The sequence below is a fragment of the Bombina bombina genome, chromosome 12 (assembly GCF_027579735.1).
Source record: "Bombina bombina isolate aBomBom1 chromosome 12, aBomBom1.pri, whole genome shotgun sequence".
Lineage (NCBI taxonomy): Eukaryota > Metazoa > Chordata > Amphibia > Anura > Bombinatoridae > Bombina > Bombina bombina.
Window position 1 is genome coordinate 41,597,915 of NC_069510.1, and position 17,107 is coordinate 41,615,021.

The 17,107-nt window shown below is 38.0% G+C and overlaps 1 protein-coding gene across 1 annotated transcript in view; it reads right to left on the minus strand.

The window, feature by feature from the left end:
- Positions 1 to 17,107, minus strand: part of TUBA3E (tubulin alpha 3e) — a 69,550-nt gene extending 52,443 nt beyond the window's left edge. The window contains exons 1-3 of the mRNA XM_053696155.1: positions 17,087 to 17,107; positions 10,834 to 11,056; positions 8,844 to 8,992 (exon numbers count right to left, since the gene is read on the minus strand). Of these exons, the coding sequence (XP_053552130.1) occupies positions 8,844 to 8,992; positions 10,834 to 11,056; positions 17,087 to 17,107 (393 nt within the window). The remainder of the gene's footprint in view (positions 1 to 8,843; positions 8,993 to 10,833; positions 11,057 to 17,086) is intronic.

Below are 17,107 nucleotides of genomic sequence, written 5' to 3' on the forward strand. Positions count from 1 at the left end.
TGTCATGTGTCTCCAATGGGGCTATGCTGGCCCTTGGCAACTCTCTTCATGGACTGTGATGCACTGTGTTACCTTGTCATGTGTCTCCAATGAGGCTATGCTGGCCCTTGGCAACTCTCTTCATGGACTGTGATGCACTGTGTTACCTTGCCATGTGTCTCCAATGGGGCTATGCTGGCCCTTGGCAACTCTCTTCATGGACTGTGATGCACTGTGTTACCTTGCCATGTGTCTCCAATGGGGCTATGCTGGCCCTTGGCAACTCTCTTCATGGACTGTGATGCACTGTGTTACCTTGTCATGTGTCTCCAATGGGGCTATGCTGGCCCTTGGCAACTCTCTTCATGGACTGTGATGCACTGTGTTACCTTGTCATATGGCTCATATATTCCTTATTTTTACAAGATTATTTATAAACGTTGTGTATGTTTTCTTACATACTAATAAAATAAATTTTATTTCACAAATCTTTGTCCTCATTCTTCCTGTTATTTTTTGCAAGCTCTAGTTTATGTTGTTTATCCTTAAAGGGACCTAACAAATCTATTTGTTATAATGAAATCATATATGTAAGACAATAGTAAATGACTTTAAGATTAACATCTCCAATGTAATCTTATTATTTGTGTTTATATTATTTTCTCTTAGCTCTATCATTGCCTGATTATGATTAGCAGAGTAATTTCTTTATATATGTATATATATTTTTGTATTTGTGTATATATGTATATTTAAATGTTCATATCCATGTGTGTATTTATAAACTCTGCATGAATTGATGCACCTTTACCAAATGATCTGAGTATTGATACAATGATATAATCCCTGTAAAGTGTTCATTTTATTTAAATAGTATTGACTATGTGTATGCTCTTTTTAAAAACAAAATAATGTCCCTTTAAGTGATGTTGATCACTATTGTAAATGAATGTATTTCCATTTGTAAAGCGTTTTTGTCCTTTTTACAAGAACAAGGACATATAGTTTTATTAATAAACAATCTTATTGTAATGTTGACAGCACCTGTATTTCATTTTCAAATCTATATTATTGTCAAAGTGTAACCAAATCAATCTCTGTGTGTAATACAAATAATGTAGATGATGAATATTAGTTAACTAATATGTTAACAAAATACATCTCCTCCCATATATGGCTATAGGTAGGCTGACCATAATTAAACTTGAATAAATGACACGTTTAATCAATACATGTATAACTATTGTTATTCAACAACAATCCAAAGATATCTTAAAACATCAATGGCATATGTATTTCTCATGTGTATCTTTTAAATGTTAAAGATATACACCATAGCTATAGTTCAAGGGACAGTCAAGTCCGAAAAGATGATTCATAATTTGGTGACATTCCTAGATAGCAATCTACACACATACTAGTTCCTAAAATATAAATACGTTTCTTAATGATATGCCAAGATGTCACTGAGTCCTTGTATTGTCTGCGGTTTTTCAGCGATCTCGGATGCGCCATGTTGCTTAAGACGTCACCTGCCAGGCTGTCCAATGATTCCTTGTATTGACTGACGTTCTTACGTGATCAGGAATATGCCTTTTATTGGATTGCGTTTTGACGCGATCAAGGATGCGCCTTTTTTTTTTGGGCGTTCTTACGTGATCAATAATGTGCCTTTCATTGGATGGCGTTCTTACGTGATCAAGGAAGCGCCATGTTAAGACGGCACATGTAAAGTTAAAAAAACGTGTGATTGGATTGCGTAGTCCCGCAATATTTGTGCACGTTAAAAACGTTTGTGACTGCATGCAATTTTAAAAAGCTTGCGAATATGTATTATTTGCATCATGTTACATTGTTGACCCGTAGCTGATAAAGACCAACACATTCTCTTTTGCTGGATGTCTGGTTGAATCAACGAACGAAAGCAAAATGTTTTCATGCATAGGATATTTCTAGGCAAGTGCAAATCTCTACAGTCCATGTTTAATATGTTTGTCAACAATGTTCCTTTTTCTTAAAAATTAATGTTGTGTTTAATGTTGAACATATCTAATTAATAAATATGCGCTATTGTGTTTGAATAAAGTAATCAATATGCATTTATCATATGCTAAATATATGATGCCGACTTCTTCTAAATGTAATTTCGTTGTATATTTTATGAAAGGTTCATTAGACACTCACATTATAAATAAAAATATTTGATTTTGTCTCTAGTTAGATAGTCCATTGTTTAACCAATAGGTTTATTTTGTCTTGTGTTGTAAGAAAATGTAAGTAATTTTCTTACTCCTCGCAAAGCCAATGAGTTTCATGTGAGTACCATCTCCAGCTTTGTCCAGTTTGTGTAAAGGTTCTTTTCATATGTTAATGATGGGGTATTGTGTTTTACGGTTGTAATGGTGGTTCATCTATATTTAAAATATAGCTAACCCTATTTTATTTGCAAGTGTTTGAAGCTTTTTAATATTGCTATCAGTATATGTTAATCTTGTTGTTTGTAGTAGTGTCTATTACATACAGTTATGTAAAAAATATAGGATACTGTCCCTTGAATGCAAATGTTGTTTTTTTTGTATCATGTATGAGATCCACATAGTTTAATCTTCAAATATATTTTTGTTAGCATATTTCACCCCCCCACTCCTAAAAGGACTTTAAACCATATTCATTGTTAAAATATAAATAGTTACAATAAAATATTAACACAATAATGTCTCTTAAAGAAAATAGACTTTATTTAACACGTCAATATAAATGTGATTTTCAAATATTTTTTTTGACAAAGTACATGTAGATATAGCAACAAGCTTAAAATGTGTTAGCATATGTAATGTTGTTAAAGGGACAGTTTCGAAAAAAAATATTTTTACATTATTCGAAAAGTCAATTCTGTAATAACAAGGATATCAAATGTTTCTCAACAATTGAACATTTGCTATCTAAATTTGCTATCTAAACCTATGAGGTTGGTGTGCTCATTTCTTAAATCTTGAAGAGTGCTTGTAATCATTATACAATTTGAGCACTAGAGGGCATTTGGATAGCATTTGTATATGTAAAATCTTGTGCTCATACAGCATATTATTGACCATGTATTGATCATTGATATCTAAAATGTTGTTATGTCAGAACAACAAATAAGTGGTCATTTTTCATAGTCATAGATACAAGGGTAAGCACATAAGTCACACATGTATTTCTCCATGTTTTGTTGTTTCAAACTTTATAATGCGTAATACAGTGTTTTCTTTGTAATCAATAATTTTCTGACTGTCCCTTTAAGCTGTGTTATTGGCATTCAAACAGTAATATGCCATCATGGATAATTGTTATGGTAATTTAGTTAGCGATTCGGGAAACAGTTTGGACATCACATCACAGAAACCAATCAATATCATGAACAAGGATAGGTATGTGATGATGTGGTTTTCACACACTTATAACCCACACTCTGCAAAGAATCTTCCTCCATGGACCCGGTCCCATAGAAGTCGATTATATACAGAGTGTGGTCCACAAGTGTATGAAAACCACATCATCACATACCTATCCATTACACAAAAAACAAAATTTAAGATGGAAAAAAAAACTTACTTCCTCTTCCTTCCCCTCTTCCCACGGGGCTGAGGCTCTGGGAGAGGCAACTGCCGACTCCGAAGAGTCCTCCTTGGAGCTGTTGTGGGAGGAGTGGAAGGAAGAGTACTGGGACGACCAAGGTGAGGAGTAGATGGCTGAGGAGGAGGAGGAGAAGATGGCGGAGGAGGAGGAGAAGATGGCTGAGGAGGAGGAGGAGTAGATGGCTGAGGAGGAGGATGAGATGGGCCGGCAGGAGGAGATGGCCCAGCAGCAAGAGGCCCAGCAACAAGAGGCCCAGCAACAGGAGGTAGACCAGCATGCGCCTCCCGGAAAAATGTGAACATTTCCTGATGAAGATTGAACATTCTTGTTTGTCCTTCTTGTATTGTATTCAGTATACTGATTATTTCGTTTTGGCCTTGAATTATTTGATTCTGCCCATCAAGTATTCTGCGTCGTCCTTCTATGTTTTCTATCCGGGAGGTACGCATCTGGTCTATGTACTCCAGTAGAACCCGCACCTCCGCTATTTCTTCTTGTTGTGCCTGTTGAACCCGTGCACGGCGGGGTGCCCGTGCACGGCGGAGTGCGGGTCTTTGAGGGACCTCGGGTTCCGCGGCTTCAGCGGCATCCTCCTGTGCTTCCGGGGCCTCTTGATCATCTCCCGTGCGCTGTTCGTCACGGGGGGCCTCTTCCCTCCGAAGTGGGAATTCCTCACCACCACTCTCATCCCGGGGAGATGCAGGAGGCTGTGCTGCCTCGTCCCCAGACTCTGTATATTAAAAAAAAAAGAAAAAAAGAAATGTATATATTAGCATATTTGCAAATAAAGGTTTAAATGACTTAGCTTACGATACAATTACAAATGCAGAATCATTAATCCACTTTGAAATCTAACAAACAATCAATACGATTTCCGCTTTTTCTAAACAGTGTTTGTGATATCTGGTCAATGTGAATGTTTTTGCGTTTGTTTTCAGTCTGTTTAAATGCACACCTAACCTATAGCCTAGATACTGATGTAACCGCTAAGTAATAGAATGCGTGTAAACAGCGTAATAGCATTAATCTGATCCTTAACACATGAAAGCCAATGTTTTATCTTTCATGATTTATAAGCATACATTTAGTATCAACTTTCGAATGTACTTTTGTTATCTAATTAGCTTCATTCTCTGGATATTGTTTGCTGAAAAGCATATCTAAATATGTTTATAAGATTCTGATTGTTAGCTGAATATAGCTGCCTCCTGTGATTGTTTCACCGTGTGCATGGCTATTTCTTCATTAAAATATATCTCAAGAATGAATCAAATTATGTAATATAAGTACATTTGAATGTTTTGTCAAATTGTATTCGCTACCTCAATCATGAAAGTAAATGTTTGCGTATAGTGTCCATTGAAATACATTCGTATGTGAAATTATTGTTAAATGAGCTTACCGTCAGATGAGAGTGGCAGGTTCCCGGTATCGATTCCTCCGATACCGACTACTTCCACCTCGGAGATGCTGGGCCGCAACATTTCCTCCCATCTGCAGTACTCCATTTCAAGGGCAGGGCCGCCACCGGTCCCTGCGGCATGTCGGGCCTCCAGGCTTAACTTTTTTTTAAGTTCAAGTTTACAGTCCCGGTACCGATGTTTGATGGAATCCATATCCCTGTTCCGGCAACCCACTGCATTGACTGCATTCCGAATCTCGTTCCAGAGCCTCCTCCTGTCAGTCGGGGTAGTCTTCTGGTGCTGCAGCATCCTATACCTGGCCATATAGGCCTCTACGAGGGCCTCCTTCTCCTCCATCGTAAACCTCGCCTCCCTAGTCGCCTTGGCCTTCCCCTGTGACGATGCCCTCTGTTTCCCGGACTGTGAAGCCCTACTCTGACCGCCACTGGGCCCAGCCACTTGGTCATCTTGAACCAAGTGGCTGGGTCCACCCACCGCTTCCACCCCCGCTTCCTGCCCCCCTTCCTGCCCCCCTTCCTGCCCTGTTCCTCTCCCCCTCCCTCTACTCCCCCCTCTACCTGTCCCCTGCCTGGCCTCCATCTCCTCCCTAAACTAAACCCCAAATAATCAAAAAAAATTGAGTGTGATGAAATGAAAGGGGGTCAAAATAAAGAACTAAAAAGACAAAAAAGGTGCTTAAAGTGTGAGGGATGTAAAAAAAAAACAAAGAGGGTAAGGAGTATTTAAATAAACGAAAAGAATAAGACTAAAAGGAGGATATGTAAACTAAATGTAACTAGGGGATGGGTATGGGATGGGTATGGGGTATGGGATAAGAGTAAATGGGATGAAAGGGAATGGGACTACAAGGAATGGGGTATGGAGTGTAGTATGAGGGGGTAGGGGGTATGGAGTGTATGTAGTGTTATTGATAAGTGTATGTATGTATTGAATGTGTTTGCGTGTAAATGTGTTAAGTGTACAGATAAATCACTCGCTCGCTAACTAACACTACTTCTAATTCTCAATAACAAACACTCCCACTAACGCTCACTAACTACCACTAACTGACGCTCACACTAACAACTATCACTAATAACTCCCACTAACTCACTCACGCTCCCACTAACAGACTCTCTCCCACTCCCGCTACCTCCCACTAACTCACTCACTCTCTCACGCTAACACTACCAACTGACTATCTCACGCTAACACTACCAACTGACTCTCTCACGCTAACACTACCAACTGACTCTCTCACACTAACACTAACTCACTCTCAAAAAATCGCAAAATCTCTATTCTTAACTCTCCAAAGACCCACCAGCAACACAGTCAAAGAAGCCCTGCTTGTGTGGTGCTTATATACCCTGTGTAAATGTTTAATGATGTCCCAATTTCCATTGTAATTAGTGTTCAGGTGTGCTTTATTAGCAATTAATATTATTGCAATGTGTATTAGGTGTGTTAATTTGCGCATGCTCATTTTGAGTTGGTATTTGTGGAATGTGTAGAATGCGATGATGTCATAGTGGTCGTTTTCTCTAACATTGTCCAATAGTATTCTTTTTAAATGTGAATTTGCGATGGTGTGTTCTTCGTGAAGTGTTGTATATGTATGTTTTTCATAATATATAATGATATTGAATGCGATTTTTTTTTTAGTGTATGTATATATTTTTTAATCCTTGTTGTTATTGTGCGATTTTCCGCATCTTAACCTCTTAAGGACATATGACGGAATTTTTCCGTCATAAAACAATTGAGCAAACTGAAAGCTGTGTCCTTAAAGGGTTAAAGTATATGCGTATTCCACGTATAAATAGTATTAAAACTTCCCCCGCTTGTGAATGTGTAATGCTTGTGTGCTTTGTTGATTGATTGATGTTGTGACATTTGCGGCGTGTTATTGTTGTGCATGATGTGGTATGCGTCATATGACCGAGCTGTGCGTATTTCTCGCGAGATCGAGTGTTAGGTGAAAAAAGCTATTTTTTGCCTTTCCCATTGTTCTCTATGGGAGACTGTCTAACGCGGGCAGGATTACGCGTGTGACATACACGCGTTAGGAGCATCGTTAGATGGTCTTATATTAACTCTAAATACCGGAGTCAAACAATGCCGTGCGTTAGACATAAAACACGCGTGGCGTTAACAGCCCATCTACCGCCGAACTCTAAATCTAGCCGATAGTAAGCAAATGGCAAGAGGAATATATGTGCAGCCACCAATCACACGCAAGCTAGCTCCCAACAAAGAATAGCAATAGACCAAAGTAAATTGGAAAGTTAATTAAAATTGCAAGCTCTATCTGAAATATAAAAGAAAAAAATGGGCTTCATATCCCTTTAAACTGGTTTGATTTTTGGTGGAAAAAAACTTTTGCACAGGTTTTTACAGCAAATTGTTACAGAAGTCCCAAAAAATCATGTTTTTAAAAAATAAAATAGGGAAAATGTTATACCCCTGATTCAGCCTTCAGGTTTGCCGGAAACAGGAGTTAAGAAGCAGCGGTTTTAAGACCGCTGCGCCTTAACTTTTCTGCTGCCTCTGAGGCTGCGGACATCAATCCGCCCAATCTCATATGATCGGGTTGATTGACACCTCCTGCTAGCAGCCGATTGGCCGCGAATCTGCAAATGGTGGCATTGCACAAGCAGTTCACCAAACAGTGTATGCTGTCGGCATTCAGCAATGTCGGGTGGGCATGATCCGATACAGCAGATCATGTCCGTTTGACAAATGATAAATCTGCCCCTATAGGTATATTTGAACCTTGTGTTACCATTTTACAGTAATAGAAATTTGGCAAAGACAAACCTAGTTCTGTACTGTGATACTTGTACATTTTGGCAATATTTTAATTTAATCCTCGTCAATTAGCAGTTTCATAATTCACAGTATAAGAACTGTTAACCAATTTAGATTTCCGTTGATCGGCATCCATTATCATTAGTTCAGAGTGTTGTTGTGGGAAAATGCAGATTGAATATTGAATGCATTATCAATCTTAGTTGTGTTTAACTTTGAAAGATTACAAACCATTTGTTAAAAAAATACAAATAAATAATCTGAAAGATTGGAATCGACCTCTATGTTTGAGAGAGTAAGAACAAAAGTTTTTACAACCGCACTTTCTTAAAGGGACACTGAACCGAAATTTTTTATTTCACGATTCAGATAGAGAATGCAATTTTAACCAACTTTCTAATTTACTCCTTTTATCAATTTTTCTTCATTCTCTTAGTATGTTTATTTGAAAAGCAAGAATTTAAGTTAAGATGCCGGCCCATTTTCGGTGAACAACCTTGGTTGTCCTTGCTGATTGGACAGCACCAATAAACAAATGCTGTCCATGGTACTGAACCAAAAATGTGCTGGCTCCTAAGCTTAGATGCCTTCTTTTTCAAATAAAGATATCAAGAGAACGAAGAAAATTTGATAATAGAAGTAAATTAGAAAGTTGCTTAAAATTGCATGCTCTATCTAAATCATGAAAGAAAAAATTTGGGTTCAGTATCCCTTTAATTTATGTTTCCGGCGAGCAGGAAACTTTGGGGGTAGAAAGTAGCATCCACTGCTTGCTAAATCTACCCCAATGGCTGCAAATTTTAAGAGCTAAAATCTCAGTTGGCTTAATTTACTGCTTTGATAAATAAGTTATGTTTTCTATGTACTGTATATCAAAAACTAACAGTGACCCAAAATGTATGTAACTATGGAAAACTAATATTAAACTCTTAGGCAAATCTTGCAAATCAACAGCAATATGACATCACAAACTACTTATCTCTCTCTCCTCAATAGTACTGTTTTACAAAAGAAGCCTTATATACTTACTAATTTGCGAATTCGATCCAAAACCAGGTCTACAATTTCCTTGCCTATTGTGTAATGGCCACGAGCATAATTGTTAGCAGCATCTTCCTTCCCTGTGATCAGCTGCTCGGGGTGAAACAGCTGCCTATATGTCCCAGTGCGAACTTCGTCTAAGCACAAAGAAAACGTATACATATCAATAAAATAACTAACCATCATCATGGAAAAGAAAGCAATGTGATTTTAATAGATTTAAATATCAATAGACTTAGGCAAAATGTATCATCATTGCAGGCGGACAGGTAAACAAGCAGTGAACCTGTCCGTCTGCAATCGCTACTTGTGATGTTGTATCGCATAGCAAAAGTTAACATTGCACAAGAGGTTTCTTGTCCATTATCGTCCCCTGCTCCTACGCAACTAATTGCACAAGAGCAGGGCATGTCAATAATCCCTGAATACGCAAGTGTCGGGAGTGATTTATCTTACCTCCTCTGTTGTGGTGGAGAGGCAAAAGAAGCAGTTTCTGCTTCTAAAATATATGACTGCAGCTTGCATGCTCCTCGTAGCCTTAGAAGATGTGAATGCAGCTTCATACATTCACCCCACAAAGGGCTAGAATACAAGTTGCGAGCTAAATTTTGAGCATAAGTGAAATCGTTTTTGTTATAGCTTTTTGCACGCAACAGAAATGGCACTCTTATTACAAGTTGAAAGTAAACGTGTTTGCTCAAGCATAATCGCGATTTGCGCAAATCGGATTAGTGCAACTGAAGAACTCATGTAAAGGGTAGTGTTGAAAAAAAGTTGAAAAAAAAACCCCAACAACATAAATACATTTAAAAGTACAGTTACACTCATATAAACACTATCAGATAAAAATTATTAAAAAAAATATATAAAAAAAGTTATAAGGGCTCAAAGATATGGTATACAGTGTTTGACAAAAAAAAGGATCTAACATGTACATACATACACGTCTAAATATGTGTAAGGTATGTGTGTATGTATTTATATATATATATACACATTTGTGTAGGAAGCGAGTAGGGAGCACTCACAAACAGAGGTGCTGAGTGTGGATTAGATATAGCAAGCAGGAAACAGCACTCACTGGGCATAGATAATGAAAACAATGTTGTTTATTCAGTGACATTTCGGGGAATGCTCCCCTTCATTAGACCCTAAACGTCATTGAATAAACAACATTGTTTTCATTATCTAAGCCCAGTGAGTGCTGTTTCCTGCTTGCTGTATATATATATGTGTGCATATATGTGTGTACAGATGTATTTATATGTGTATACGTATATGTATTTACACATATACATATTAGAGCCCTTTGAAGTCAAATACATGATAAATCATATTTATTCAATATTAATAAAGTGTTTAACTGTTTTGTTTACTATGTATGTTTTACATTCCAATATTTCTGTATAAACCTATAACTAATCATATAGTATATATGTCCACCCTAGCTTGATAAATCAAGCCCTAAGTCTGTTGGTACCACTTCTGAACACAGCACTTAAAGGGACATTGTAAGCATAGTACTGAGGGTGTTTAGACATGGGTGCCAGGGGTGGAACTACCATTGGTGAAGCCAGCAGGTGCAGTGGCACAAGGGCCCAAGTGCTGGGCGGCTGCATCCTAATGCAGGGGAAACTTTTATAAGTGCAGAATGCACTAATCATTATACAGAGCAGCATGCATATTATTACTATTGCTTAGCACTCTGGGTTACCTTTGGGGGGCCCCAAAAAAATGCTGCACCAGGGCCCTATGTTGAGTTGGTCTGCTACTCATGGGTGCCGCCAATCTGGCTTTCACTGCATTCCAGTGCTGATGTGTTTGCACATATGCAGCAACTCTCCTTCAGATACCTGCAGTGAAACCTAAGTTCCAAAATGGTGGCACCCATAAAAAGATGGTGGCACATGAAGTGCATTTAGTATCTGTTTAATTATTGTCACCCTACAGAAACTAATGCAGGCAGGAATTCACTTACCAACCACAGTGGGCTCCAGATCAACAAATGTGGCTCTTGGGACATGTTTGCCTGCCCCAGTCTCGCTGAAGAAGGTGTTGAATGAGTCATCTCCTCCACCAATGGTTTTATCACTGGGCATTTGACCATCTGGTTGGATCCCATGTTCCAGGCAGTATAGCTCCCAGCATGCATTGCCAATCTGGACACCAGCTTGGCCCACATGAACAGAGATGCACTCACGCTGCAGAGATAATAAATGAGTACATTTTCCACATGTCCATTAAGCCACAGAAAACTTTGAGCACCCTTACTTATTGCGTAAAACCTAACTGGGGACTACAGAACCCCTCACCTGTTTGTGTAATAGAGAAGCTAGAATCCCTCTCATTGTAATGGGACAGATAGGGTAGTAAGGTATTCAGTATTTAAAGGTCATTTTAACTCCAAAAGGACATGCTCTAATGAGTTATATCATGGATTTTTTGCATCTGTCCCTTGCTGAAAATGAGTTTAAAAACTATAAAGAAATTAAAGGGACAGTAAAGTCATAATTAGACATTCATGATTTAGATAGAACAAACAATTTGAAACAACTTTCCAATGCACTTATTTTATTTAATTTAATTAATTTAATTCCTTCTCTTGTTATCCTTTGCTTAAAGGGACACTGAACCCAAATGTTTTCTTTTGTGATTCAGATAGAGCATGTAATTTTAAGCAACTTTCTAATTGACTCCTATTATCAAATTGTATTCATTCTCTTGGTATCTTTATTTGAAATGCAAAAATGTAAGTTTAGATGCCGGACCATTTTTGGTGAACAAACTGGGTTGTTTTTGCTGATTGGTGGATACATTCACCCACCAATAAACAAGTGCTTTCCATGGTTCTGAACCAAAAAATAGCTTAGATGCCTTCTTTTTCAAATAAAGAAAGTAAGAGAACAAAGAAAAATTGATAATAGGTGTAAATTAGAAAGTCGATTAAAATTGCATGCTCTATCTGAATCATGAAAGAAAAAATTTGGGTTCAGTGTCCCTTTAAAGGTTTTTCTAAGTAAGCTCAGGAACAGCAAAGAATCTAGGTTCTAGCTGCTGATTGGTAGCTGCATATATCTACCGATTGTCATTGGCTCACCCATGTGTTCCGTTAGAAACCAGTAGTGCATTGCTGCTCCTTCAACAAATGATACTAAAGAATGAAGCAAAATTGATAATAGAAATAAACCAGAAAGTTGTTTAAAATTGTATGTTCTACCAAAATCATTAAAGAACTGTTTTGGGTTCCATGTCCCTTTAACCACACATTAAAGTAGAGCTCCCAATTGTCCTGCATTCTGTGTGATTTTCAGTTTACAAGTTTCAGTTTGCTCAGGACTGTCTAGCCAAACCCCAAACTGTCCCTTACATACCCAGCTCCACCTACTTGTGAAGTGACTAATCACCCAGATCTCCCTAAGCCACCAGTCTACCTATCCTGTATAGCCTCTAGAAAATGTTGGGATGTTTCTAAAGTTCAGCTAAGAAGATGTTAGAGTGGCTCTGTCCAGATAAAAAGCTGTAATGTGTTGTGCCCCCCAAACAGCTCTTTAGCTATGTGTTTAACCATTTTGCAAGGGTTTAACATACAAATAATATTACAAGTGGTTCTCAAAAATGCAAGCGGTATAATGAGTTAACACTGTTTGTGCGCAATATATTGCTCTTTAATACCATTTGTATTTTTTGCAAAGCTTTTACAAGTGGATGGTTAATATTTATCATATGAGCGGAAGTATCACGCCCATTGCTGTACTCATGTTAGATAGAATAGATGTTTAATTTCGCTTCGGTAATATATTTCAAAGAGAGAATGCACTAAAATGATTCAGTTTGGATAACCCAAATGTGCAAAGCAAATCAAGCACAAACATGTCAGTTCAGGTAATGGAGTTTTTAATTTATTTCTATAGTACTTTATTATGTATTTAAATGCACAATAGCAAGCAATAAAATACCAGGGACCCTCAATCAAAATTAAACTATAATAAGAGGATCCTACTATCATTTTCAGCTATACATCGAAAGGATTGGGCATGTTCTGGTTAAAGGGACACTCAAGTCAAAATAAACTTTGATTCAGATAGAGCAGCAGTTTTAAGACACTTTCCAATTTACTTCCAGTTTCAAATTTTTCAGTCTTTTTATATTCACTTTTTGGGGAACAAGATCCTACTGAGCTCACAGGGAGTACGTATACTAGTCTGTGATTGGCTGATGTCTGTCACATGATACAGGGGGCCGGACAATGGGAGAAAAAATACATTTGTCAGAAAGAAAATCTGCTTATTTGAAATTCAGAGGTGTTAAATCATTGTCTTTTTATTATGCACTTGTTAATTATGCAATTCTACTGCATTGAGTGGTCCTTTAGATAGGCTTACCATAATTTTTAGAGGTGAAACTGTGACAACCTGGCACGGTGCCAGTGGGTGTGTGGTCAGGGGCGTGGTCAAGTAGGCGTGCCGATTACCGGTCCTTTTAAAGTAGTAGCTTTTATGTGTGTAATGTTTCATGGATACTCTACCCTTTCTCAGTCAAACAACAAGTGAATCACACAGTTTAAATAGACCATAACACCACCCCCTAGTAAAAAAGGCACCATTACGTTGTCATGGCAACCCATACACAACATGAGCAAATAAATCATTCATCTAAATTTCAGATTCTAAATAATGGCAAACATTAAGCATAATTACCAATTTCATAAAATAGTAAAAAGTGTATACATCACACAATTTAATATCTGCAGTGTAATATGTGTTTTATGTGTCTAATTAAGGAACAGAACTGGATACTGATAAGGCATAAATACAACATTGAATGTAATAAGTAAAAAAGAAACAAGTATCTGCTAAAGCTGTTTAAGAGGCTACGCTATCCCATAATGCAAGAGGATTACAGCCAAAATGCTATTCTGCATGAAGTAAAGCAAGATCCTTGCCAAAAATCCTGCCTGTGTGCACTTCCTGTTCATATCCACATGATTCCCCTAAATGTGTATCACCAGTAATGTCACTAGGGGTCAGGGGGGTGTTAAATTATAACCAAAATAAACAAAGTAGTACTACAAAATTAATAACTCCTATGCTGCTGGATTACTAAATGTAAACTTTGAAGGGCACCAACGTTAAGCTAAGCAGGGCTGTATTTAACAAAGTATCAGCATCCAACTATGCTTGAGAGCCACAGTCACAGACTCATTTTGAATAATGTGTCCGGGTTTAGGTGGTCTGAAACCTGGACACATGATTCAAAACCGGAGGTGGCAACCCTGCTGGGACAGAATGAACAACCGGGTGGGACACTGGGACAGCGACTCCAAACAGGGACAATCCCAGTCAAACTGGGACTTCTGGTAAGCCTACCTTTAGACATTTAACTGACAATTTGTAACGCCCAATAGAGTGTTATTAAAGGGACATGGAACCCAATTTTTTTCTTTCATGATTCAGAGCATACAGTTTTAAACAACTTTCTAATTCACTTCTTTTATCTAATCCCCTTTGTTCTCTTGGAATTCTTTTGTAGGCAAAGGAGCTGGGAGCTAGCTAGTGATTGGTGGCTTGACATATATGCCTTTTGTGATTGGCTTACTGATCTGTTCAGCTAGCTCCCAGTAGTGCAGTGCTGCTCCTTCATGAAAGGATTTACAAAAGTATGAAGCAAAATTGATGATAGAATTAGAAAGTTGTTTTCATATGTGAGCTAAACATTTTAGGTTCCATGTTCCTTTAATTGTACAAAGCTGAGTGCAACATAACTTGCCCTGCATTAGAGAAATATGAAACCCAAAGTTTTTCCTTCCATAATTCAGACAGACAGAGCATGCAATTTTATACAACTTTCTAATTAATGTATATTGTCAATTTGTCTTTGTTCTGTTTGTGTCTTTTTTTGAAAAGCAGGAACTTACGCTCAAGAGCGTGCACGTCCTAGAGCACTATATGGCAGCAGTTTTTTAAAAAAAAAAAATGTTATCCATTTGCAAGAACACTAAATGGCAATTTAACATGTTAGCACCTAATATTAAATGGACGTTGTTCTCTTGGTATCCATTGTTGAAAAATAATATGTACATATCCTACACTAGCAGTAGCTGGCTGATTATTGGTGCCTGCACACATTTGTCTCTTGTGATTGGCTGATTAGATGTGTTCAGCTATTCTCAATAGTTCATTACTGATCCTTCAGCAAAGGATATCCATGGAATGAAGCAAATTTGATAATAGAAGTAAATTGGAAAGTCGTTTAAAATGTTATGTTCTACCTGAAAGAAAAAAAATGTCCCTTGTTCAAATGGCTGTCTAGTAAATTGTATGTTAAATACAGGACACAGCTAGCATGGTCTTCTGAGTTCTGATAGGGGACATGATTGGCAGGAGCTGCAGTATAGGAGCTGAGTTTATGAGGTCTAACTGTGTCCCCCTCTATGTCCCCCGATTGTCCCATGACGTGTTGTTTATAGAGACTGGAGGGCACCTGAGTTACTGACATAACTTGTGTAAACTTCAGATGCCCCTTTGGTTCTCTATGAAGCCAGCAAGCTCCATTGTGCAACGAAACAAAACCATCAACCATTTGCTAAACCGATTTGAGAACAGATGAAGCGCAACCAACACTCCCTCTAGAACCTTCTCAATTTATTGGCACTGCGCCTCATGAAAGAACCAATGAGAGAAGGCAAAATAAACATAAGAAAAGCCCAGTTATTAAACGGGCAGGAAATAGGTGTAGCGGTTCTCACCATGGCGCAGTGAAATTATTATAGCCCTTGCGGCACCACTAGCCACGCCCCGTTACAGATCTGCGTCAGTTACAAGATGCTGCCGCTATTTCTGCACCACAACAGCAGCGAGCTCGGCTCGGGCTCTTATTGGACAAAGCTTTCAAAGCGCGGGAAAACGGCTGAGCTCGAGGATTTGAAATCTAGCAGATGACACTCTCCTAACGAATGAACGAGTTGTACTGTTAGCTGATTGGTGGAACTGGTGGTGATTAGTGTTGTGACTGTGCGTCATTAGTGCGTCATATCGAGTATTAGCTTCACAGTGCGTTGTAAAAGTGTTATCAATTTATACGGCCCCTGCTTTATTTTGTTTAAGTTGTGAATTAGTAAATATATCTAAACAAGCAAGGTATTATTCTGAGTAAGCCTTGGCTTTTTCCATTTTAGGAATAATATTTGTATTATGCAACAATGTTACTCTTTGAACTGTACCCCTTTTCAATCCATTTGTTTTTAAAGATACACTAAAGTCAAAATTAAAGTGAAGGTAAACTTACCTGGGTTGCAATCTACAATAATACTCTTTGTTCAATAATAATTGGACTTTCATTCATAATTTCTTCCCATCTTATCTTGAAATCAAGTTATTGCCGCTATTATTTTATTGTTGACACTAGCGGAATTCAACCTGTGTTTTTTTTTTTTTTTGAAAAAAGATGTGGGTCACGTTTTTTAGATACCCAATTGAAACTCTGGCCGTTAGGCATCCATCAAGAAACGTCATCCGCCTATTAAATTGTCAGGCTTCGGTTAGGAGCGCGTTCCTGTGTTGCACATTCGTTTTGCAGAGGAAGTAACGCTTGTACGCCATCAGCCTAGTTTGAGCGTTGGCGATAGATATCGCCGAGAATAGCATGCGCAGTAGTTAGGAATCCGTGATTTGCGCATGCGCTATCTTTGTGAATGCGCATTTGAGCTACGTATAGAGCGGGTGGGACCGCTCTATACGTCAACACACACAAATCAAGGAAGTAGCGGATGGGCGGAGTTAGTGTGGCAACGGTAGGAAAATATATATATTAAAAAACTGAGAAATAATAATTGGAATTTTTTTTTAGCGATCTTGATAAATTAAGAGTAAAGAATGTATATATGTGTTCAAAAGAGACTAGCTTTACCTTCACTTTAAACTTTCATGGTTCAGGTAGAGCAGACAATTTTAAGCAACTTTCTAATTTGCTCCTATTATCAATTTTTCTTCCTTTTCTTGGTATCTTTATTTTAAAAGAAGGGACGTAAAGCCAGCCTATTTTTGGTTCAGAACCTGGGTTGCACTTGCTTATTGGTGGTTAAATGTAGCCACCAATCATCAAGCGCTAGCCAGGGTTCTAAACCAATAATAGGCCTGCTCTTTATCTTACATACCTATTTTTTTTTCAAATAAAGATAGCAAGAGAATGAAGAAAAAATAATGGGAGTAAATTAGAAAATTGCTTAAAATTACATGCTCTATCATCTGAATCAT